The sequence below is a fragment of the Pan troglodytes genome, chromosome 7 (assembly GCF_028858775.2).
Source record: "Pan troglodytes isolate AG18354 chromosome 7, NHGRI_mPanTro3-v2.0_pri, whole genome shotgun sequence".
Lineage (NCBI taxonomy): Eukaryota > Metazoa > Chordata > Mammalia > Primates > Hominidae > Pan > Pan troglodytes.
The window spans coordinates 63,353,410-63,378,408 of NC_072405.2; the positions used below are offsets into that span (position 1 = coordinate 63,353,410).

General features: G+C 39.6%; 1 protein-coding gene across 2 annotated transcripts in view; it reads left to right on the forward strand.

Annotated features, from left to right (window-relative positions):
- Positions 1–24,999, forward strand: part of RP1 (RP1 axonemal microtubule associated) — a 328,721-nt gene that overhangs the window by 208,109 nt on the left and 95,613 nt on the right. Inside the window, exons 19-23 of one of the 2 annotated variants that reach the window (XM_063817109.1) lie at positions 3,319–3,451; positions 4,135–4,286; positions 7,447–7,601; positions 18,271–18,329; positions 18,653–19,777. In XM_063817109.1, the coding sequence (XP_063673179.1) occupies positions 3,319–3,451; positions 4,135–4,286; positions 7,447–7,601; positions 18,271–18,329; positions 18,653–18,741 (588 nt within the window). In that variant the 3' untranslated portion in view covers positions 18,742–19,777. Of the gene's footprint in view, positions 1–3,318; positions 3,452–4,134; positions 4,287–7,446; positions 7,602–18,270; positions 18,330–18,652; positions 19,778–24,999 lie in introns of those variants that run through there. The other variant, XM_054656745.2, reaches the window with a different exon arrangement.

A 24,999-nucleotide genomic window follows, 5' to 3' on the forward strand; every position in this document is an offset into this window, starting at 1 on the left:
GCTCACTGATCCACCAAAAAATGAGGTAAAATAAACTTTCTTACTTGTTTTCATTAATCTATCTTAATGTATGCATAGCTCACATTTATTTCAGTGGTTAATGGTCAAGGCCATACATCTGGTAAATAGCAGTGCAAAGACATAAACCAAGGTCTTTTAATTCAAATCCATGTTTGTTTCACTTGCCACATGCCTTTTACTGAGTCCTGCCATTAGCTATCATGTAACGGGGCTTAAACATTGTGGTCGTCCTGGAATTTTGCCCTTCTTACTAATTTAACGGTTGAAAGAATATTTTGTGAAAATAAAAACAAACATTGCTGGAGATTACCTAGATTCTTTGTTTTTCTGTTTCGAGCCATCATGACTTCGAAGGTAAACGGAACTCACTTAGAGCCCTCACTGTGGAGGCTTTTCAGTGGTGTTCGTGGGGTTGCACTTAAGTCAAATCGGTGAGGCTCTCTTATCAGTGGGCTCTTCTAAGGTTGAAGGGATGGCGGGGCCTCAGAAACCAGAGGCTTCTTGCCAATTTGCATGGAGAGGTTAATGTAGAGGAAGAACCTGTTGAAGTTTTAGGTAGTATGACCTTGTAATCGCTTAACATTGTCTTAGGTTCTTGGAAACTGTGACTTCAAGCAATACTTGGTATAACAAAACTAATTTACCATTGGCTAACTGAAATAAACAGGAGTTAAATTTCTAGAGCATATTTCTGGTCCCAAAAACATCTCCAATCTTCTGAAGTCCAAAACACTTCAAATATTAACCATTGAAATAAATGTGAGCTATACATAAATGTAATAAAGATTAATGAAAAGAAGTAAGAAAGTTTTACCCTATGTTTGGTCAATCAGTGAGTGATAGCAGTCGTAGTTACGGTGAGTTAAACCAAGGAATAAATGTTTGCAAAGGGAAATTGTCAGGACCACCTCCTTCCACCATGCAGTTCAAAAACCATCACAAACATGGCAACTCGGTGAGTGCTTTCATCCCCTAATTGTTTATTTTTGTACATTTCTATGATTATTATAGACGTTACAAATTTTTATTTGACAATCATTTGTATTCATTCTTTCATTTTTCAACCTGCTTATTCCAGTTCAGAGTTGTGGGTGGGCAGAGCCTGTCCTGGCAGCTCAGGGTGCAAGGCGGGAACTGACCTGGCCAGGACGCCATGCCATCATCCCATTGCAGGGCACGCTCATACCCACACACTTGCATACCCCCCACACTCTCACACTGGGACCATGTAGACACACCAGTTTCTCTAACATGCAGAGCTTCTGGATGTTGGAGGAAACTGGAGGACCTGGAGAAAACCCATACAGACTTAGGGAGAACGTGCAAATTCCACACAGACACTGGCCTCTGTCTAAATAAAGAATGATATAATCCAAAGAGAACATTTCCAAGTTCAGTAGAATATATTATACTAACCTTTTTAATATTAATGTATGTATACATATATACATTTCACTAATGTTAATATGAAGTATTTGTATAGTTTATATAAAGTTTTACACATTACATATAATCTCATTTAATATCCACAGTAACCATATGAGATAGTCATTATTTCTATTTTAAAGACCACAAAAGTGGTATTCAAAGTGGTTACATGATTTCTCATGGTCAGTTGGAAATGCCAGAGCTGGACTTTGGTCACAGTTTTTCTAGCTGTCCAGTGTTCTTTTCAAGACCTCTTGCCTGGAGCAAGTAAAGATACAGTCGTCACTCATTAATGGTCAGGCGTGCTGAGTTAGTCTGTAACCTGTGTTGACAAATACCCATTTCACGTAGTTATTCATTTAATCATTCGTTCAACAAACGACCCAAGGACAGCCTTGTGAAAGCTTGTGGTAGTATCGAGATGGGTAGGACATGGTTCCTTCCCTCAAGTCTGTCAAATATTAGCTGTTAAATCATCAATGGGGAGGCTGCCGTGGATCACAAAGTAGGGTTACTGAACCAAGCTGAGGGCTCACAAAAAACTCCTTAGAAGAGGTTATGTGTAAGCTATGAAGGATGGGCAGACTCATCACAGTAATGAGTCAGGATGAAAATTGTTCTAAGCAGAGCTACGAGTGTATGTGAAAACTGGTATGAGAGGGAATGTGGCCAGGTTGAGGAACCATGAACAGATCAGTACAACTAGAACATAGCACGTGAGGGAGAAGTATCTAGCAAAATTATGACCCAACCATGAACTGCTCATTGTATTGAGGATTTGGGATTTTATACTGTAGGAAGGACTGTTGAAAAAAAAGTTGTGTGCAGTGTGCAAAATGATCAGATTTCTGTTTTAAAATAGTCTCTCTTGAAACAGGCTAAAGGCAGGATTGGAAGAGAGCAAGAACAGCAGACAGTGGGTTATGGCAGCAAGCTCGAAGAATAAGCCATCTGAGAAATGGTGGCACCTGCTCCTAAGGCCAGGAAGCAGAGGAAATTGAGGAGGGACAGGGACTTATTTAGAAGATTAGCTGGAATCTTAAAAGGATGAGGACATTTTTATCTATTGTGATAGGAGGCAAGGCAAACAATTGTGGGCTTATTCCTGGAAGTCCTCTGCTAGTCTGTTGGCATGTGAAGGGGAAGATAAAGGGAAGGGGCCTTTGTGTGGAACAGCCACCAAAGGGGCTGACGAGGGGTCTGTGGAGGATTCACTGGGTTGGGGGGAAGGGCAGCTGCCTGCGTGTTGGAAGGTGTAGGCATTTGGTCTGTGGCAACTGGGGGTTTATTTAGAGCCTACAGATGTTATAAATACACTTAAAAGGCATTCACTTTTTTTTTCAAGTTCTGATGTATTCTTGCTTTGGTGACTAATATGAACGCAAGATCTCCTTTCGAGTTCTCTTAGATTGTTTTCTTTTTTAAATCACTACCACAGGTGAAATTGAGAGCTTTGAATCTGCTAGAGTCCATTTCAAATCTTCATGCCTCCATTTTCTTATCTATAAGACTGAAAGAATTTTACAAGTCCGATTGATTAAGGTTAAAAGATAGTTAAAATAAAGCACTTAGCATAATACGTGGCAAATAAAAATTGCCTAATAAACAGCTGATGGCACTTCTACTACTGCCACTGCTACTAGTAAGTTGGTGCAAAAGTAATTGTGGTTTTGTCATTAAAAGTAATAGCAAAATGGCAATTACTTTTGCACCAACCTACTACTACTACTACTACTACCAACCATCACCACTATCACCATCATCAGAGTATGCAGTACACTTTTGAAATCCCTGGGATGCATTGTGAATTCCAAGTTCTTTGAGAAATTGGAGATGACACAATTTGGTCATTTTTTCTTCTAATTCCAGGTGACCATGCAACATACGAAAAGCAAGAAGATCCTAGATTTTGCAGCAAACGTATGGCTCTCTCGGATTCAGGCAGATGGGGATGTTGTCTGTGAGCTTCCTGTAGTAAAAGGAGGACAAGCTATTTTTCCATGTGTGTTATTAATCTTCAGTAGCATCTATTCCATAGACAAATTGTTTGGTAGTTGCTTAAATTTGCTTCTAAGCTATTTAGTTACAGAATATTTTTCCTGCTTCTAAGAGAGTTGTTTTACTCTTGAGAAGTGACGTTTTTAATGTCACAGCATGAGTTGCTGGTGGATCTTAGATTAAATGTAATCTCAGAATTGTTCTTGTGGCCCAGCTACAGTCACAAAGGCTGAGGCTGTGAGAGACAAGAAATGCCATGGCTGCAACTCACCTTAGCTTTGCCTGGGGCCAGCTTACCTCCTCGCTTGATTTATTTCCTCATCAAACCTTACGTCATTTTAAACTTTAAACATAATGTGCAATAACAGTCACCTTTACCACTAAAATACTAAGCATAGAATGTCCTCTTATGTCATACATAGAAGAACAACCTTTTAAAAAATCTTTTATTTCTCTTTCTGAAAATGCAATAAACCTTCTGGCCTTTTGCAAAAATGCCCATGTATGATTTAAAATAATTAAAGCTCAAAAGTCTCTCAATAGACACAGAAAATCCAGATTACAGGAATTCTCATATATGTTTTTCTTTTTTTACTATAGCCTGAAAACCTATGGATCTGGGTTCTGTTTGTATGGATTTCAAGGTAATGTATTTCCTCTTGTTTTCTCTCCCTGTTGCTTTGCCAGTAGTGAGATACCAGGTTGACGTCTACACTGGGCAGCTGAAGCATGCGGAGACGGAGTCTGAGGTTTTCCTCTGTCTCTTTGGGGAGAGGGGAGACTCTGGCCTCAGACAGCTGTACAAATCTAACATGCAAGTAAAATTTCAAAGAGGACAGGTGAGTCTATACAAATAATTTCCCAGATTCTTAACAACCTCTCTGAAGATGGCCACATATGATTTAAAATTTAAAAGGTGTTTGGCATTCTTCAAATTTTAGTTTTAAGACATCTTTAACACGTTTTCCTGACCTGACTTCCTAATGTGCTTTGTTTTGGAAGTTGTTCTTGCAAGAAAAATGGGACATACTAAACCAACAGTATATAATAGAACAAAGAAAAGATATTAAAAATTAGTGATCATGTGAGGAAAAGAAAAAAATGAACTCAAAAGACAAGGAAAATATTTATGAATGTGCTCTCTCAGGCTTGAAAGATACAAGGCATTATTTTAAAAGATAAGGCCATAGAAATGCCGTTATACTATATTTCATATAATAACGCAATGACCTTTAATCTATAAAACATTTTGAATGGGGCCAACTGTGTTATTTTCACACCTAAGCCCCTCCTTATTTCCTTTTGTCCTTATAGACAAACATAAGTCTTTCTATATAGTAGGTCTTTGAGAAGTTGCAGTAGGATATTGTTAATGTTATTTTGTTGTATATGGAGAGAAGGTACTATTTGAGGGCCTGAAATTAAGTTTGGGGATTATGTAATCTAAAGGCATATTTTTAAGAAAGAAGACTCCTTAAACCAGTTAGAGAGTGCTGTTTCTCAGACTGTTTGTTGTAGTTTGTGAAATATTTTGAAACATTGGATATCTTAAAGCTCACCTATACATTTTTCACTGTTGATTACACAAAAGCTTTCATCAGAATGAATAGGAAAGCCAGTTCTGCTTTGAGTGAGTCAAAAGCAAAATTAGGCCTAACTTTTGCTATCAGGAATGAATTATTAATTGTAAGCAGAAACAAAATTTTAGATACCGTGGTATTATTATTAATATTATGCTAAGTGATCAGTGAAGTGATCTCCTACAGAACCGTGCTGGCTTTGCATCAGCCCCAGACTCTTTCACCTGACTACTTGAGGATAAATGGCAGAGGCTCCATGTCCCCTGGCTGCCTGCTAGTTGGCTGCCAGCATGTATCATTTTGCAGCAGTGCTGTATCATGGGACGTTACCTGCTGAGATTTTGCAAGTCATCTTCATGATTGATCTTCCTCAGTTCATCATTGTGTTTAGCATTTTCCAGACAGTAGGGAGGGTGTATTGTGGATTGAAATTAAAATTGGGTAGGAGATAGAGTTGCAATCAGTGTATAAAGAAGAGTACAGTGAGGGCTTAGTGGTATCTGCTTTTAAGTTTAGAATCAGAGATGTAAAAGTGTTTTTCTTCCCTGGTTCATTTTAGATTTTACATTTTCTGTTATTTTCCTCAGTGCTTGGGATATAATGGAAATGCCAAATAATTTCATGAGTTTTGTAGTCAAGAAACTGTGGTAAGAGTCTGAGAGTTTTATTATCAGAATTTGTGCATACCTGCCACATCTCACATCATAAACCACTCATTGGGCTAGTTGTCATTTTCTCTACAAGGTGTCCTGGCACGATAATAAAACATAGCAATATATGTAACAGACCAAATTTAATTCTGTCTTCAAACCTAAAATTACTTTAAGATAAAAGAAGAGACCAGAAAGCTGACTCAGCCTATCTTTCCAGACCTCAAAGTATTGTAGTTTGGGTTTGTCCCAAAGCCAACTGAGAGACAAAGACTTCAGTGAGGGTAATTTATCTGGGAGATAATCCCAGTAAGCACTGGAGAAGTGAAGGAGTGGGAACAGTGAGGCAGGAAAGGAGAAAAGCCAATACAGGGATATTAGTGAGCTGGTTACTGCTGTGGCTACCTCTTCTTGCTAGAGAACTTCAGAGAAACTCTGTGAAACATCTCTCAGATTTGTCCCACCAGGGGAAGCCCTCAGACACAGAAGCAGGAGACAGGAGATTGAGATAGAAAGCTATAAGCACACCGAAACTGTTTATCAAAGCAGCAGATGCACCTAGAAAGTCCTAGAAATGGATCCAGAGGTCATGGGATGGGGCATCACTTGCATTTGCTACAACAGGTGACCTGCCTCATGAAACGTCCCTTGTAAAGCCATGCTGAGAATGCAGGACATTGACAATGAGATGATCTGTGCACACATGAGAAGATGCACAAATATTCATCATCTGGTTTACAGAACCATCATTACTGGACTAGTAATGGTTTTGGTCTGGACTCCACAGGAGGTTTCCATCGACAGCATGGAGCCAATAGTTGAGACAGCATGGAGCCAATAGTTGTAGTGTGTCTTCAAATATCAAATTGAAATTTAACCTGGTAACAATGCAGGGAGCAGTTAAGACAGCTCTCCACATAGGCAATACAAATGATACTAGAGTAACATTTTTTACCATAGAGTAGCAGTAGCTAACAGTCAACTATCATTTCTGGTAACTTTTCAGACTTACTTAAATTCATGATCCTTTCCTCAGATAACTTTAGGACGTTTATTCTCGACAACAATCTATGAGGAAGTAATGTGTGAAGGAGTTCTTTTGATTTTAATCAGTATAGCACTGACTTTAGGTCCTGAATCTCTCTGGAAATGTCAGTGTATTTTTGATATAACAAACCAATTCTATTTAGGAGTGAAGAGTCCAGGCTACTCTTTTACAACAAACCCAAGAATGTGCTCTATTTTCATCTACAGAGGAAGGTGCAGGGGAAGGATGTATTGAAGGAGGGAAGGAGGGAGGGAGGGAGGGAAGGAGGGAGGGAGGAAGGAAGGAAGGAAGGAAGGAAGGAAAGAAAATTTGTCCCACATGTCTCAAAGCATATCAGTACTTATAGAAAGGAAATGTGCTGTACATTAGCTGCGTGGTTGTCAACCTGATGCCCTAATGAACTGCTTCTCAGAGTAGGGGTCTAACGAGAGAAAAGTCTTTGTGTTGGGATTTCTTTGTTTGTTACTCTGGATGCTACTACAAATGGAGAAAATAAAACTGCAAGAGTGAAAAACCAGCCAGAAATATATTTTTAATAGATAAAAAGTAATTTGCTTATTTTTCTCACCATATTGCCCCTTTTGATGCTAACTACAGTAACATCTCTTTTAAAGTATTGTGCTGCTTCTGGCAGTCATTTAGCTATTATTATTGCCCGCATTTGTCATGCCTCGGACCCTAGTTATTTCTGTGGGTTTTTTTTCTCTGTCTCCTGCACCAGATTGATAAATTTCAAGTAGCAGCAGTGTCGCTTGGAAAACTGCAGAAGGTGCTGTTGCGCTGTGAGGCCAGTGACAAATCACAGTACTGGTACTGTGAACAAGTCATAGTCAGAGAGCCCGGCACCACATCCGAGTCCATCTTTACCTGTCAAAGGTAATGCTGGTCTCCAAGATACTTCAAAAGAGTGTGCTGCACTGTGGATGATGTGTGTGTGTGTGTGTGTGTGTGTGTGTGTGTGTGTGTATCTTTTAGGTCACAGATTTGTTTCATTAACTCAGATTCCACACCATGAATAACTCTTTGATTGCTTAAATAATCTTTTGCTAGACATTGTAAGGAAGACTTATCTTATAATTTCTTATTACCACGATGTTATGTGTGTCACAAAAGGACCAAAAGTTTAATACTGGAAATTATTACATAAATAGTGAGAATATTTGTTTAACTGTTGGTTTCTTTACATTACTAAAATTGTAGTGTTACAACAGTTTCATAAGGAAATTAAGTGTAGAGAATATTACAGAGAAGAACTTTCAGAGCAGAACATAAGAAAGACAAACATTAAATTCTAGATAAGTTGGACTTTCCTTGAGCCCCATGAGGGTCAGTCCTGAAAGCAGCTCTCTAAATTCCTGACCTGGCCCTGTACTGCCTCGGCTTGAGACACAGGTCCCACATATACTTCCTTCTTCAAATCTCCTCATAGAAATCCCACACCTTCTTGCTTAAGAAAGTGTCACCTGTTTTTCCAAGAAGAAGCCTGGTTCTCTAGATCTTTAGTGAGCCCTGCTGTTTCTCAAGAAAATGCTTAGCTTCGGCTAGATGGGCAATCATGTTTATTGTTGCTTGGTCTCTCAGTCACAGGGAATAGGCTGAGCCCTGACTTACAAATTGAGTTAAAACCCAATCTGTTGTGGGCATGGGAATGAGAAACTTGAGGTTCCATTTTGAAAATTTGAATCTTCAATATCGAGGGCTGCCCTGTATCCTCTTTTTCCAAATAGGTAATCAACAGGAAATGAGATAACAAAGTACAGGCAAAATAGGGGCAAGCAGAAATTCAAGGGTTCGGATTTAGCCAAGAAAATTGCAACTTTAAGTACTAAGCAAAAAGTAAAAATAATGAGGCAATTCAACTAAAAATCCTAAAGGCATGCCACTAAAACCTGCAAACACCCAAGATGATTGGAGCTGACTGCAGATGAACAGAAGCGGTGAGATCCACAGTAGCCCTTGTCTTTTTTGCCTTTTAGTCATTAAATTCAGCCAATTCCTTGTTCATAGTGTCTGCTTAATTCATCCTTTCTTTTATCTTACTACTACCTCTGCCCTGATTGATGCCCTTGTTCATCAAGACTAGCTCATCGCAGTCGTCTTCCAATTTTCTTCTGTGTCTTTCTTTCGCAGCCTACCTGCCCACAACTTCCAAGCTAGCCCTTCTATGGTACTAACTAGCATCATTCTGACTTTATCTTTTCTTCTCTCATGTCTCCTTTGTTTTATTTTGAATTTTATTCTTTAGCATTTTATTGTATAGCTTTGCCTGAAAATGTTTCAAGAAAAAATATGGGGGAAAATAATGTTCTAAAAGCTATATTTTAATCACATCACTCTCCTGTTTAAAAACCTTCAATAATCCTCATTGCCTACCACAAAAGCAAAACTAAACAGAACTTCCATTCAAGGCTTTATAACATCTGACTCTATATTTCCCCCTCCAATTTGTTTTTATTGCTGTCCTCTTACAAGATCTTAGTGAAATTAGATCCCTATAATTACCTAAACAAGTTCTGTTCCACTCTGCTTTTGTCCCTCGGAGTGCTAGTCTTCACTCAAGAGGACCTTTCCTTGCTCTCTTCTCCCCATTATAATCCTGTCCATCCTCAAGTTCCAATTCCAATTTGGCCTGTAGTATGACTTAATTGGCCAAACTACAAAGATTTTTTCTCTTCTCTCAATGTGTACTCAGAACTTAGCACAACACAGGCACCCCCATCTGATGAGTAACACATAGCACTGAAGAGGACTTGGGTGTCATTTCCCAGCCTGCTCCCACCCACAGCACACAGGCATCTCTGGGGCACTGGTGGAAGCTCTGTTTTATTCCCTTCATCAGAAGAGGTAGAGTGTGCTTCATCCAGGACTTTCATCTTATGTTCTGATATGGTTTGTCACATTAATTTAGCTGATTTCTTTTAAATATGAAATCTTCTGGTGGGTAATTTAGATGCAGTCACTGCCACTGTCCATGTCTACACATACATTTCACATCGTCACCCATCATTTCTTGCGCTACCTTACTTTTTTTTTTTTTTTTTTTTTGAGACAGAGTCTTGCTCTGTCACACAGGCTGGAGTGCAGTGACTCAATCTCAGCTCACTGAAACCTTCACCTCCTGGGTTGAAGCAATTCTCCTGCCTCAGCCTCCCAAGTAGCTGGGATTACAGGCATGTACCACCATGCCTGGCTAATTTTTGTATTTTTAGTCGAGACAGGGTTTCACCATGTTGGCCAGGCTGGTCTCCAACCCCTGACCTCAGGCAATCCGCTCGCCTTAACCTCCCAAACTGCTGGATTACAGGCATGAGCCACTGCACCTGGCCCCTGCACTACCTTACTTCTTGTTTGTGCTGTGCCACCATGGCCTCCTTTGGAAGGAAGGAGCATAAGTGATAGCTTAATTATTATAATTTCAATGGGTTGTATCTGAAAGAATTTTAGTTTCAAAATATATTGAACAATCCCAAATAATGTAACAGATATAAAATATTAAATGCTAATATTTAATACCCTGCTCATAGTAGGTCCTAAATAAATGGTACCGAGTGCTCATTCATGTAATACCCTGATGAAGAAAGTAAGTTGCAAAAATAATTGCTTTCTATTATGTAGCTATACAGAGATGAGACAGTTCCTACTTCCTTAATTCTTAAAGGAGCAGAAGAGTATGGCACCAGGAATAGAACTTGGGGCACAGCAGGTTCCTTTCTACTGCAGAAAAAGGCCATTCTGAAGCCACTTATAGTTACTTCTGTCTCCCAGAGCCTTTTCTGTGCATATGAGGTCAAGGTCAGTGTCCATGGAGCCTGGAAGGCTGTTCTGAGGGGAAAGGAGAGCCATGGGTGCACGCAGGAGCTAGAGTGGACAGTCCTGGTGGGGGAGCTGGGTAGGGTATGATGCTGGGCATGTTCACTGTGGCTAGTTAGTTCTGGGGTACAGGCATCCAAAATGCTCAGGTGCACGTCACAGAAGGGAAAAGGAAAGAAAATCTCGGTCATGCTCCTTGGAGTTTCCTCAGAGAACAAGAATTTACAGCACAGCTGAATTAGGACAGAGAAAAAGACCACCGAGTGCTTGTCCCTTTTCGTGGGCTCGGGGGAAATGCTTAGGTGAGACACAAAGCAGAGCCGCGTGAGGAGACTGCTTGTGTGCATCACAGAGGCTGCCTGCGAGTGTGCGCATCCTCCTTTCCTTTTTCCCTCTTCAATTGAACACCCACGTCCTTATGGCTTTATTTTATTTCTATGCCTGAAGGTATTATTTTTCTGTCTTTTGTACATTTAATATAGATAGGGGTATACATCACTGAATTTCTACCATTTACACTGGAGGTTTGGCTATTTGAGGTTTGCAGCAAACAAAATTTTATTTGAATAAGGCAGACATTCAACTGACTTTATGAATTAATGCAAATATTTTCATTTAGTATTTATATTAGCTTCCTGTGGCTGCCGTAACAAATTGCCACAGATTTGATTGCGTTGAACAACTGAAATATATCCTTTTGCAGCTCCTGGAGGCCAGTGATCCACGATCCAGGTGTCATCGGGGCCTCACTGTCTCGGAAGGCCTGGGAAACAGTCCTTCCTCGCCCTTCCCACTTCTGCTGCATGCCCACTGTCCTTGGGTTTCCTTGGCTTGCAGCTGCATCACTCCAGCCTCTGCTCCATTGTCACATGGCTGTCTTCCTTTTGTGTGTCTGTGTCTCTGTATTTCTTACCTTTTTGTAAGAACACTGTCGTCATTGGACTAGACCCATCCTACTCCAGTATGGCCTCATCTTTACTAATTACATACCCTATTTCCAAACAAGGTCATGTTCTGAGGTTCTAGGTGGCCATGAATTTTGGAGGAACACTATTTAACCCAGTATACTTTTTGAGTGGATTCTGTAATGTATTGTTTAGCATTAAATTAGGGAATCTCCAGATTTTTCTGTGTTACCAAACTTGAACTATTGTGTATGCGTGTGTATATGTGAGTCTTGACTTTAATGTGAAATTATTAAAAATAAATTAGCATCTATCTTTTAATAGAAACAATGTCATTCACAATATATATTTGATAACCTACTTGACCTAGGAGGGCCTGGAGACAAGGAGTGCCAAAAGCTTCTCAGTGTTGCCTTTCGTAACTCCTGGTTTGGGAAATGACATTGATAGGAGCTTGCAGAAGCAAGTTATTTGAAATAAAGGCCCTACCTAGGGGAATTCTAAATAGAAGGAGAATTTTTAAATGCAGAAATCAATCAGTTAAATGCAAATAACTACAAATAATGACCAACATGGAGAAACCATGTCTCTACTAAAAATACAAAATTAGCCAGGCGTGGTGGTGCATGCCTGTAATCCCAGCTACTCGGGAGGCTGAGGCAGGAGAATTGCTTGAACCCAGGAGGCGGAGGTAGTGGTGAGCCGATAGCGTGCCATTGAACTCCAGCCTGGGCAACAAGAACAAAACCTCCATCTCAAAAACAAACAAACAAACAAAACGAATCTAACTTGACTTGTCAAGGCAAGGCAGCATGACCAGCTTTGTCCTCTCAAAACCAAATTGTAGTCAGATAGGTGGAGTGACCCTGAGGCACATTCACCTGAGGAATAAGGACATAATGCTCCACAGCGTTCCTTAGAGTTGACATTGCAGTTAACACCTTTAAAGTGTTCCCGTCTCATTTCTATTCAGGATTCATGACTTTAAAAAAATTTTTTTTGAGAAAGGTTGAGATTATCTCCTTTGTGCAAAGTATAAGAAAAGAAGACTTTAAAAGCTTTCCACTATGGATAGAATAGACTATCAGCAAATCCTGAATACCTCTGGTAGGTGGAATGCCACCTCCACTCCAGACTCACGCCCTTTTCACAGTCCTCAGCACCTTCTTATTAATTGTTGAAAAAAAGAGTCTGTTGTTCCACCGAAACAATTGTGGGCCCCCTGCAGGCAGGTGAGGCAGGCCTTCGGGCAAGGCAAACTAAAGGCCTTCTTTTCATCCTTGAGATCACACTCTGGGGGAACCTTTGCAGCCAAAAGCTGGCCTTGGCCACACAGCAGGCCTACAGCTCAGCCAGGGCCTGGCAGACACATTCTTCTCTGCTCCTCACTGGCCTTCACTGTGTTCTCAGCTGGTGCTGTTGGATCTGAGTTTACCTAACTCATGGCCATTCCGTGGTGCCTGGAGTCCTGTAGGCTTTCATGTGTATATTTACTGGTGAGTTGACAAAAGATGCGTCACCTCTGCCAGGAGATATTTCCTGAAGCTACAGGTTGGGAAACTCATTTTCCTATATACCTTTCACAAGGCGTGTGACATTAACTCAGCACTTACTACATTAAGTTATATGTGTGTGTTTATGTGTCTGTCCTACTCCTCTAGTTCAGTACACTTTTCCCCAAGGTTGGGCTGACGTCTTATATTTTTACTTTCAGCTCCTATCGTTTCTGAAATAGAAGGGAACTAGGTTAAATTTACATGTGTAATAAATTCAACCAAAATGCATGCATTAATCAAGACACTATAAGCCCAAAGGGAAATCATATTAAAAGACAGATTTGGAATTAGAACACAATTTAAAGGGTTTAATTGTATCTTAACCTCACTATGACACATATAAACAAAATTGTCACTTAATACTCATTTTTAAGTGTTAATGACAACAAGAAGCCAAAGAGTAATTCTTAGAATTAGCATGAGTTAAAAAGAAAAAAAAAAAAAAGACGTGTCCCACTGGTATAGATTTTTAAGCAAAATGCAGTTTACTTGTCTCAGGATCTCACTCTTGAAAAACTGAAGTGGCTAGTTGGCCAACCACACCGCAAGGGGGCCCCGCCTTGACGGCCTGGCAGAGAGCGGCGTTTCTGCTGCTCTATCACTGCAGCCTCACACACCAGCAGGCCGCATCTCCATGCATGAGATTCTTCCGTGGAAGCAAGGCTGATAATCACCCCTGTACCATCCCATCATTATTATTCACAAAGCATTGTCCTTGCTTAATTGCCTTGTGGCAACTCTGGCGGTTATTCCATGAAAATCAAACATGAGGCGCATGCTCTTAGGAGGTTGTAATCAAGACCTTCAGTCTCCACAGGACAAATACACAGAACATAGTAGGTACTCAGAAAGCGTGTGCTAAATTAGTGAATTAGTTAGTAAATCATGAGCTGAGCCTTATACAGAACAGGGCTGAGTATATCATTTGTGGAGAGGGTCAGGAAAAGAAGCAGGGGCAGCCCTGTTTGAACAGCATCCTTCTTCTGTGTAAGTATAGTTGGCAAGAGAATTTTACACCTAGGCCAGCTCTGCCTGAAGGTGTTAGTGTGTGGTGAATTAAAAACATAGTATCCCCCTACCTTGGCCATTTACCTTTCTAGGCTTTTCTTCCAATTCTCCTGAGTAGAGTACGTTTCGCTTCTGTCTCTAGACGTTCTCCAGGGATATTGTTACTCTTTTCCCTCATTTGTTTTAGCTCATTATATTCCTTCTTCGGCTTACTGAAATTCTTATCCCTCAAGGCCCAGGATAAAATGTTATCCATGCCATGAAGCTTTCTCTGCTTGCCCAGACAGAAGCGTGTTCATCCTTACCCTCTTTAAATTCCCCCAGCGCTTGACTTAGACCTCTGTGCAATTCTTGCCAGACAATGCACTGCCATTGTTTGTGAACGTATTTGTCTCAGGTACCAGATGATATGCTTCTTAAGGGTAGTGTCTCATAAATTTCTCTTTATTTTCCAGTATGGTTTCTTGTACCAAGTATGGATTTAGCAAATATTTATAGATAGGAATGGGGAAAGGAAGGAAGGGAAGGAAGGAGGGAGGGGGGTAAGGACGATGGATGGAAAACACAGTGGAATCTCAAGTTGGAAGAAACCTTAGAGGTCACCTAATCTTTGCATGAGTTCCCTCTGTAACATACTCAGATGTCTCATTACGAATAATTTATGCATTTATTTATTTTCAAAATAAGTCAGCCTGTCTACAAATGGTTTTATTTTCCCTTTCTGGGAAAAGAGGGGGAGATGATGAATGATATAGATAAAAAAGATGTTGAAATTTTGATAAAGTACAGAAATGTAAAATACAATTTTTATAGGGAGAAGGGAATAATAAAAATTATCATGAGGCAGTGAGCAATCATTTAACTTTACTGATTTTTTTTTTTTTCCTGAAAGAGGCCACTATTAATCATTTCTTGCTATTCTGAACATGTATTTGTGCTGCTGCAGATTTCTGTGCTCTTCTTTGTCAGTTTACGCCATTCCTTGGTGCGAAAGTGACAAGTAGTGATGGTGGAAAACTGACAGAATGAGGTGCAGGGATGAGTCTTGTTCATTTTTTGGGGATGGGGGTGGAGACATAGAATCTTCAAATATTTCTTCTGCCATTTTCAATGTGAAAGTGTGCCAAATATAAAAAATATCTCAGACTAAATAAAATCTGTACTACTCCTTACCTCATTATACATCTTCCCCCAGCAAAACACCCTATATGTTTTAAGGCAGGAGCACCCCAACACGTTCCACAATTGTCTACTTTAGTCTTAAAAGACTAACAGAATTTTTGCCCCTGTCTTTGTGTTTCCTAGCTAGGCCAGTGAAAGGGAGCTCCCTGGTGACCTAGGGGTTTAGGCATTCTTTAGCTGGTGGCTGCAGAGAATGGATTGTGTTCTTGGTCAAGCAACCTTCTCCTGCTTGCTTTTTATTCCATTCCTTTAATATCATCACTGCACCTCTCAAGCCACACTGCTCCAATTCTCCCATCTGTTCATTGGCTTTGGGGGAATTTTCTTGTCCTAATGCGAAAACTTGCTTCACTATCCAAGGCCTACTGTTTTATGGCACATCTGAGAAAAGTAGGATGGTTGTTTGTTGACTGGCAGTCACCCCAAATATATTTTCTGTAACACAACTGTGTACAAGGCACTGTGTTTGGCAGTCAGGAAATGCAGTAGTAACTATTTTACCATAATACATTTATGTATGTTTAATTCTGTATCCTTTGTATAGGTAAGGTTATTATCCATAATTTATAAATGAGGAAACTGAGGGTTACAAAGATTAAGAACATGGGGCAAGGTTGCACAAGTAGTAGATGTTGAAGCCAGGTTTTGAAACAAGGCAATCTGACTCTACTTGAAATTTAAAGTCTGTATTCTTTTTTTTTTTTTTTTTTTTTTTTGAGATGGAGTCTTGCTCTGTCACCCAGGCTGGAGTTCAGTGGAGTGATCTCAGCCTACTGCAACCTCTGCCTCCCAGGTTTAAGTGATTCTCCTGCCTCAGCCTCCTGAGTAGCTGTGATTACAGGTGTGTGCCAACATGCCTGGACAATTTTTGGATTTTTAGTAGAGATGGGGTTTCATCATGTTGGCCAGGCTGGTCTTGAACTCCTGACCTCAGGTGATCCATCTGCCTTGGCCTCCCAAAGTGCTGGGATTACAGGTGTGAGCCACCTTGCTGGGCCTAAAGTCTGTATTTTTAAACATGAAGCTGACTGTTTATTCTGGCATGTAAAGTAAACTCTTTACATACATAACAATGTAGCTGGAAAGATGGGATACATAAACCAAAACATAACTAATAAAGTAAGATTGCATAATTAGGGGCTAACTAAATGTGCAAAATATATTGTATGTGTGTTATTAGGCTCCAGAGGAGGAAAGAACACTGTGAGCTAAAGTGGTCAGAAGGAAATGGGATTTCTCATAGCTTTGGAAAAATGGAGAGATGAGCAATCCTGACAGCTGGGTAGGACTGCGAGCTCACAGTTCGCCTTTATACCCCACACCTTCCCATTATCTGCTGATTGCAAGGCTAGTGTGGTGACGTCAGTCCTACAGCTCAGACTCTTAAGTTCCTTGACATTGTCAGATCCTTGAGTAACCCACACACACCCCCTGCCGCTACCCCATCTTGTCCAGCAGCCTCCTGTGCGTCAGCCACGTGGAATCTCATTGGACTCTGTACCTTTGCCAGTGCTGTTGTCTCTCTCTACGGTGCCCATCCTGACCTACTTATTGTCCAACCTTCAGCTCAAGTATCACCTCTTTGTTTAATTTTTTTGTTCTTCATTCCTTTGCACTTCCCCATTCCTGCAATTGAGTTGGTCAGTCTCTTTTTCTGCTCCTATAACATCTGTATTTAAGTGTCTCACCACACTTTGTTACATTTATATCTTTACATATCTGTTTCCTTCTGTTTTACACTGGAAGCTCCTCAGGTCACGTTTCTTCTCTCTTTTGTTTTTCTTGTAGTCCCAGCACTTAGGAAAATGCCTGCCCACACAGGGCACTTTCTAAGTATGTATTGAATGGATAGATGGAAGGATGGAAGGAATGAGAGTATGTGTAAGTGTGTGGGATAGCAATAACCGTGGTTTTTGTGGTGTAATAATAAAACTGATATACCATGTAATACTACAAAAAAATGCTTGTACACGACTTTTCATTTCAGCTTCACAACACTGCTATGAGGCAGGTAATTGAGTCAAAGAAAGTAAGTTTCAAGAGGGTAAGATCACAAAGCCAGTAAATGGCAAAGCTGGTTTTCTGAGTCCAATCTTGACCTTTTCTTCAAAAGGGAGCTTCTAACACTAAAGTTTACGTGGTTTAGGGGGAAGCTCCAGGAGGATCAGCTATTAGCTCACCCTAAGCACATTTTCCAGCATGATAATATTTTCACCACCAACTTTATGGTTATATTCTTTTTTTTTTTTTTTTTTTTGAGACGGGGTCTCACTCTGTTGCCCAGGCTGGAGTGCAGTGGCACGATCTCAGCTTACTGCAACCTCCGCCTCCCAGGTTCACGCCTTCTCCTGCCTCAGGCTCCTGAGTAGCTGGGACTACAGGCGCCCACCACCACGCCCAGCTAATTTTTTGTATTTTTAGTAGAGATGGGCTTTCACCGTGTTAGCCAGGATGGTCTCGATCTCCTGACCTCATGACCCACCCGCCTTGGCCTCCCAAAGTGCTGGGATTACAGGCATGAGCCACCACGCCTGGCCAATGGTAATGTTCTTTTTGCAAACACTGAGGAAGAGATTTTAGAGGAAGCCAGGTGAAAGCAAGACAGAAACTCTCATAGAGGAAATATTAAAATAGGAAGTCTATTTTTCTGTGCCAAGTTTCCCTGCAGTCAATGTGCAGGCCATATTTTCTAGGCTGGCCCAGGTACCATGCTCAAAATCTGAAACCCGCCCTTGCCCTTTTATCCAGCTTGGTACTGGGAGCGCTCTGCTGGAGCCCCAGTTGCTTTTACAGGTGATAGTGATAGAGGACTGACAAACCTGGAGAGGTGGGTGGTTAGCAGGGTTAGCAATGTATATATTTCGTTCTTCAAGCCACAGGTATGATTCTTACCATTCTTAGTGCTATGATGAATGTGTAATAGGATGGATTGTGTTTGACTATATAAAAAGCAACTTTATAGTTAACATTTAGTGTGCAAAATTAATGCAGAATCAACCTTATTTTAAAATTGAGAAAATCAGAAATTAATTTTCTCTCTATTTTCTCCTCTCTCTTTCTTTCTCTCTCTCTCTTTTTCCTCAGATGGCTTCCTTTCATGTCTCAGGGCATAATTCATTCAGAAATTGAACTTTATCTTCAAGGTGAGGATTACTGAAACCATCAGTAGAAGAAAGTACAAGATGATTTTGTTACATCTGGACATCATGGAACACTATTCCCCAGTTTTCCTCAGAACATCCCCTTTGATATTTATCTTTTATTATTGGATTTATAGTATTCCTCACAGTGAAATAAAAACATATGTAAAGCTGTGTCTTAGAAATGTTGTATGCCCTAATTGAAGTTAAAAATCAACGTAAGGATTTGCCTCTGTTAAAGAGTTAAACTCACGTTTCTTCTTTTCCCACTTACAATGTCATCAGACAGATCTGTTATTAACTGCACTTCACTTTTATTTTTGCAGAAATGCAAATAAATCATCAACCTAAAATACAAGAGGAAGCAAACGGTAAATGTTGTTGCCACTTTTCATCTTTTAATCATCTGAAATAATCCATTTCTGTTTCAAGATTACCAGCCTTACACATTTTTATAGTACATTCTTATTGAGTTTAACTATTGATTGAAAAATACTTAAAATGAACACGGAATAAGCATTATAGTTGATTTATAAAGAAACTAACAGCAACTTTAGCTCCAAATGCTTTTTTCCTTAATGCTTCTCTTCAATAATTTAAATATATACAGAAAATAATTATTTTCCAAATGGTTAAATTATATTAACTTCTTTTAATTGTACTTTTTAAAAAACTTATTTGCATATTGGTTTCTTAGTTTTCTTTTAAAGTCGTTTGTAGTTATCTTTTTCTGTTAGGTCCTCTTCAAATCAATCTGCAATTATAGTATTAATATGTTACATTTTTAAAGTTGATCTGAATGAAATGGATAAATACTGTTTACTAATATGCATACCAGGTTACCACATCTCTATGTTTTCAAAAATGGATGTACTTTCTACAGTGGTTTGAAACTAGGCAAAGGTTAGTGCTAACATTATTTTATTCATGAAGTCCTATAATGATGAGGATGGCTACTGAGACATAAACAGTTCAAGCTTAAGCTAGCATTCTTATCTATTTATATTAGGAACTGTGTTTCAGCTTAGTTTTTGTTATTTATTTTGTAAGGAAAAGTCTGTTCATGTGTCACACTCTTAGTATGGTCATAATTTTACTAATGTTCCAGAATTTCTTAATAATTTTAAGGGACCTCCAGAGGTCTGTGTCTTACAATAAACCGTCAAGTAATAAGGCTTGAAATGACATTCTAAGTAGAAAAATTATCCGTTAATACCAGAACTTGGTGGGGCATATGTGGGTAATAAAGGCTAATAGTTTTAAAATGAAGGTTATAATTAAGGCTGAAAATATCAGAAGTCCTTTGTCAATAATGTAAGCCATGTAATCAACATCAGTGATGTCAAACATGAAGTTGCAATGTACAGGGAAGGTGTTGACCTAGGACTTTGTTAGATATACTTCATCAAATTTGATTAAATTAAGCTATTTTAAAATGCTTGCTTGTAATTAATTATTTCTGTTGTCTTATTTTATGGCCTCATTAAAATGCATATTTTTTATAGTTCAAAAGTAGCTTAGTCAAAGACTAATGAGTTTGGTTAGTTCATGATACAATGTCATTGTGAATGGTTCTGTCTTATTTCATTTTTAAATTCTAAATAATGCAACCTTTAATATTTCTTGGGATATGATTCTGGAAATACATTAGTGATCTCATAGTTATGTGAATGAGCTAATTTATGGTGTGGAAAGAACCTTGAAAGGTTAAGCAGTCTAATCTATTGAGGCAGTGTTATATTGTGGTTAAGAATGTTGAAAAGCAAACATGAGTCTTAGATTTTGAAATTATATGAAGCACATGTATGTCATTTATGCCCTTCTATGTAGCTTTGGGGGGAAGAAAGTAGACCAAAATGCTATTTAAATTTAAAGGAGAAAAGGAAAAAGGACTCAACTAAGTTATTTTTACTTTCATTTTGTGGTGATTAACACCAAGTACAATTATGCACCATTACTAACTCCTAGCCATGTTTAATTAATTCCCACAATCATCTGGGACATGTTTTCTAAACCTTGACACCTTATAATCTTAAATATTTATAATTCATATAGGTAAAATCATTCTTCATAGCAAAACTAACTACATTACTCAGTTAGACTGAACTTGGTTGTGAGAGGATGTTTTCAGTATCCATTGCTGGATTGAGTTTCTTCATTGTTATCAGTGCCTTTGGCATATTGCTCTTATATCCAGCCACATACTAAACCCCCTCACTAACTCCAATAAATTTATATTAATTATATAATAAAAAATAAGTTTAAATTCTAGTTCTAGAAGTTCTTTCAAGATACAATTTGAATGATCTATGAAGACCATATCATATATGAATAACGACACCTTTTATTATCCTAATATGTTGTCTAGGTCCCTGGTACAATGTGGAATAGAAGCAGTGATGGTAACATTAATAGTGAATGTGTATATTATTTGTTGTGTAGTCTAAGTGTTCCAGAAAAATTTATATATTTCATCCTCCAGTAACCCTATGCGATAGGTTGTATCATTATTCCACTTCATGGGTGATGAAACTAAAGGACAGAGAGGTTTTTATAACTTGCCTAAAGTCACACAAACAGATTTAGAATTTGAATGCAAGTGGTTCAACTTCAGGGACTGTACTGTTCTTGCTTTAGAGGGACTGATTTTCACTGCCCACTGCCCCCAGTCACTAAAAATGTGTGTGTGAGAGAGTATTTATCTTCTGTATCTTTGGATTTATCTTGTTGTGTTATTTTTTTAACCTATTAAGCTAGATTTAGCTTTTAGCCTTGTTTCAGGTCCAAGTGAAAGGATGTTTTTAATTGTCAGGGGAGATTATTATTGTTATTATATTTCATATTACTCTTTTCTCAACCAGAACCTTTGTGGGGACAGGTTGGGTTTTTGATAAGCTCCTTTTACTACCACTTAGTTGGAGCCCAACTTTTCACTAAGGGTGTATCCCCCTTTGGCTTACTTCAAAAGTCTCAGGTCCAGTTCCCACACTTGTGTGGCCATCACCATTCATTCTCCTGGCTTGGAGTGTTGGCATCCATCATACCTGCAGTCCTCACCTTCTCGTTTGCTGAGTGCTCACCACTCACTTTCAGCTAGTGGCCCCTTTTATTATTATTATTAATATGCAGTGGATAATTTTTCTTACTTCCTTGAGATTAGAATAATGTGCTAAAAACAATTTTTGTTGTAATTTATCCGGAATCTCATTGCATTATAGTGAGATGGCTTTAAAAATACCATCTCAGGTCCAGGTGCGGTGGCTCATGCCTGTAATCCCAGCACTTTGGGAGGCTGAGGTGGCCTGATCACTTGAGGTCAGGAGTTTGAGACCAGCCTGGCCAACATGGTGAAACTCGATCTCTACTAAAAATGCAATAATTAGCTGAGTGTGGTAGTGCATGCCTGTAATCCCAACTACTAGGGAAGCTGAGGCAGGAGAATTGCTTGAACCCAGGTGGCGGAGGTTGCAGTGAACCTAGATGGCACCACTGCACTCTGGCCTGGGCAACAGATCAAGACCCTGTCTCAAAAAACTAACTAACTAAATAAAATACCATCTCAGGAAACTGTGGCTCAGAAGTGTAAGAACCTTGTCCTCAGTCAAGCAGTTAGTAAATGAAAGAACTGATATTGGAACTTAGCTCTTAACCATTATACAAAACTGTTTCATTTTAATGACTCAGCTTCCTACATGCACTCAGGTAGGAGTACATTTCTGACTTGAGGGATTTAAAAATTCTTGGAGCACTTACTCATTTATTTATAGGCAATGCTAACTCTTTGCAGTATGATCATTAACAATTTGGTAGATTATATGTGGCAAAGATTATTAAAATATTTTTTCTCTCCTCTCAATTCTGTTACCTATACATGCTTGGCTGGCCTCACTGCGCAAATAGTGTCTGCTCAAAGAAAGAAAATTAAATTTAATGATTAGTCTCAGCTAAACATGATTAAGAACATAAAATATTCTATCACATCATCATGCATTCTGAGTCAACTATAGATGGTTTTGTATTGCCTTTTACTCCGATCATTCAGGGTACAATTTCCTGTGGTGGTGTGGATAATGACAAGGTAACAGCCTACCCTTTGTGTTGGAGCCTTCTGCCTGTTGTGTCAGCCTCATTTCCTCCACAGGAAGACACACCGTGGCACCGGGGAGCCTGGGCAGGCCTCAGGAATCAGTGTCTCAAATGAGTGTGCATAATTTGTGAAGCTGAGATGCCAGAGGAACCATCTTCAGGATTGCTTCATCAGTCCCAACATACAGAGCCTGAAACTAGGTTAATGAATTCCAGCAGGGCTAAGTGGGAAAAGAGAAGTCAACTTGTGAACAAGTTTAGAATCAAAAGGAGAGAAGGTGAGCCAAGAGGAATTCTCCCAGCAGAGGCCAGATGTTGCTGTGACTTACTGTTTGGTGCCTAAAACCTTTGGCATAGGCATGTCAGGAAGTGTTAAGTGAGTAACCAGGAAGACAGTGCAGTGCTTCTCATGCCCTCGCTGGGTTTAGCTTCATTTGCTCCCAAATTAAATAGCTAGTGTTTAGTTTTTGTTTCATTCTAGAACATTGGCTCACACATTTTTTTTGGTTTGAGACAAAATACCCATAACTCAACATAGCAGTGGAACGGAATGGATTTGACACTGAAACAGTAATAAAATACACTCAGCATCTTCAAATATCCGACAGCCTTGCAGAAACATCACCATCAAAAGCCTACTCCTCAATCGCTTTGTGTTTATAAACAATTTACAGAAAGCATAGAAGGGTTTGGGGTGAAATAGACTTACTCAATCAGAGTATGTCTGTTAATCTGAAGCAAGTTTTCTAAACCTTGGGACTACTGACATTTCAGCTTGGATAACTTTTTGTTGTAGGGGACTGTCATAAATATCAGGGTGTTTGGCAGCTTTCCTGGGTTCTACTCACCCACTGGATGTCAACAGCATGCACCTAGTTGTGATGACAAAAAAAAAAAAAAAATGTCTCCAGACATCAACAAATGTCTCCAAGGGGCAAACTCACCCACAGTTGAGAACTGCTAACCTAGAAAATAGTGGTTCTGCTGCAAAAGTGGTCAGAGAGGCGTGGAGATGGGGAAGTCTGGGAAGGAGGATGTGGGAGACTGTTTGCTAAAAATGTCTGTAACTGCAGCATTTCCTGTGCTCTTCTGAACTCAACAAAAGGTGGAATCAACTTGGGCAGACATTTGAAACTGCCTTGACTAACTGTGTAAAGCAGAAATGATACGATGTGACATTTTTGCTGTACACTATTAGGTCATAAAAGATGATACCACTTCTGCGTGGCTCACTTTCTGGGAATGTTAGTCTTTAGAATCCAGCCACTGTCCTGTGAGAAAGCCTGGACCTTATAGAGAAGTCTGCATGGAAAGGAATGAAGGCCATTGCTCTGACCCCTGGCTGTGCTTGCAGCCAGCACCACCGTGCCAGTCACATTGAGAGAGCCATCTTGGAAGCAAATTCTCCCAGCCACAGCTGAACTGCCCCAGTTGACACTATGTGGAGCAGAGATAATCCTTCCCTGCTAAGCCTGGTCCAAATTGCACTTTCAAGGGCATAAGAAATGATTGTCATTGTTTTGCACCATCAAGTTTTAGGATAGTTCGTTATGCAGGAATAGATCATGGTAGCAGTAGAATTGGTAGTGGATAGGCTCATATAGACCTGCATACATAGGTCAAGACTTGGATTCTAAATATATTGAAGATCATGAATTTCTCTCCTAATGACCAGCACACAGTAATGTGGGTCTGAAAGTAGATTTGAACCTAGTAGATTGCTTAGGATGTTGGGACACAAAGAACTCAGGAATTGTTAGCAAATGCAGTTGGCCTTCTGTACTTGCAGGTCCTACATCCCCAGATTCCAACAACCACAGATTGAAAAGTTCCAGAAAAAAACCCAAACAATAAAAAATAACAATATAACAACAGAAAGTAATACACATTTAAAAAATACTATTTATACAGCATTTATACTGTGTTAGTTATAAATAATCTAGAGAAGATTTAATGTATATGGGAGGATGTGCATAGGTTATATGCAAATATTGTGCCATTTTGTTGTTGTTTTTGTTTGGTTAGTTTATTTTTTAGAGACAGGGTCTTGCTCTGTCACCCAGGGTAGAGTGCAGTGGCATGATCATAGCTCACTGCAGCCTTGACCTCTTGGCCTCAAGGGATCCTCCTACCTCGGCCTCCTGAGCAGCTGGGACTATGGGCATATGCCACCACACCCAGCTAATTAAAAAGAAATTGTAGAGACAAGATCTCACTGTATTGCCCAGAATGGGCTTGATCTTCCCACCTTGGCCTGCCAAAGCACTGGGATTACAGATGTGAGCTACTATTCTTGGCCAACTAGGCCATTTTCTATAAGGGACTTGAGCATCTTTGGATTTTGATATGAGGGGGCATCCTGGAACTAATCTCCCTGGAACACCAAAAGATGACTATAGTCAAAGGAAGGCAAGTCAAGTTTTCCATACAAGCCAAGATAAGGTGGGTGATTAAAGAGGCAATGGGACGTGGAAGAGGTTTGGCAGCAAGTATCAAGGATACATTGGAAGGGAATTTGGGATGAGGACAAGGTGGAAATGCCAAGGCTGAGCTGCTAGAATCCAGGTTGAAAATGATCACAGGGAAC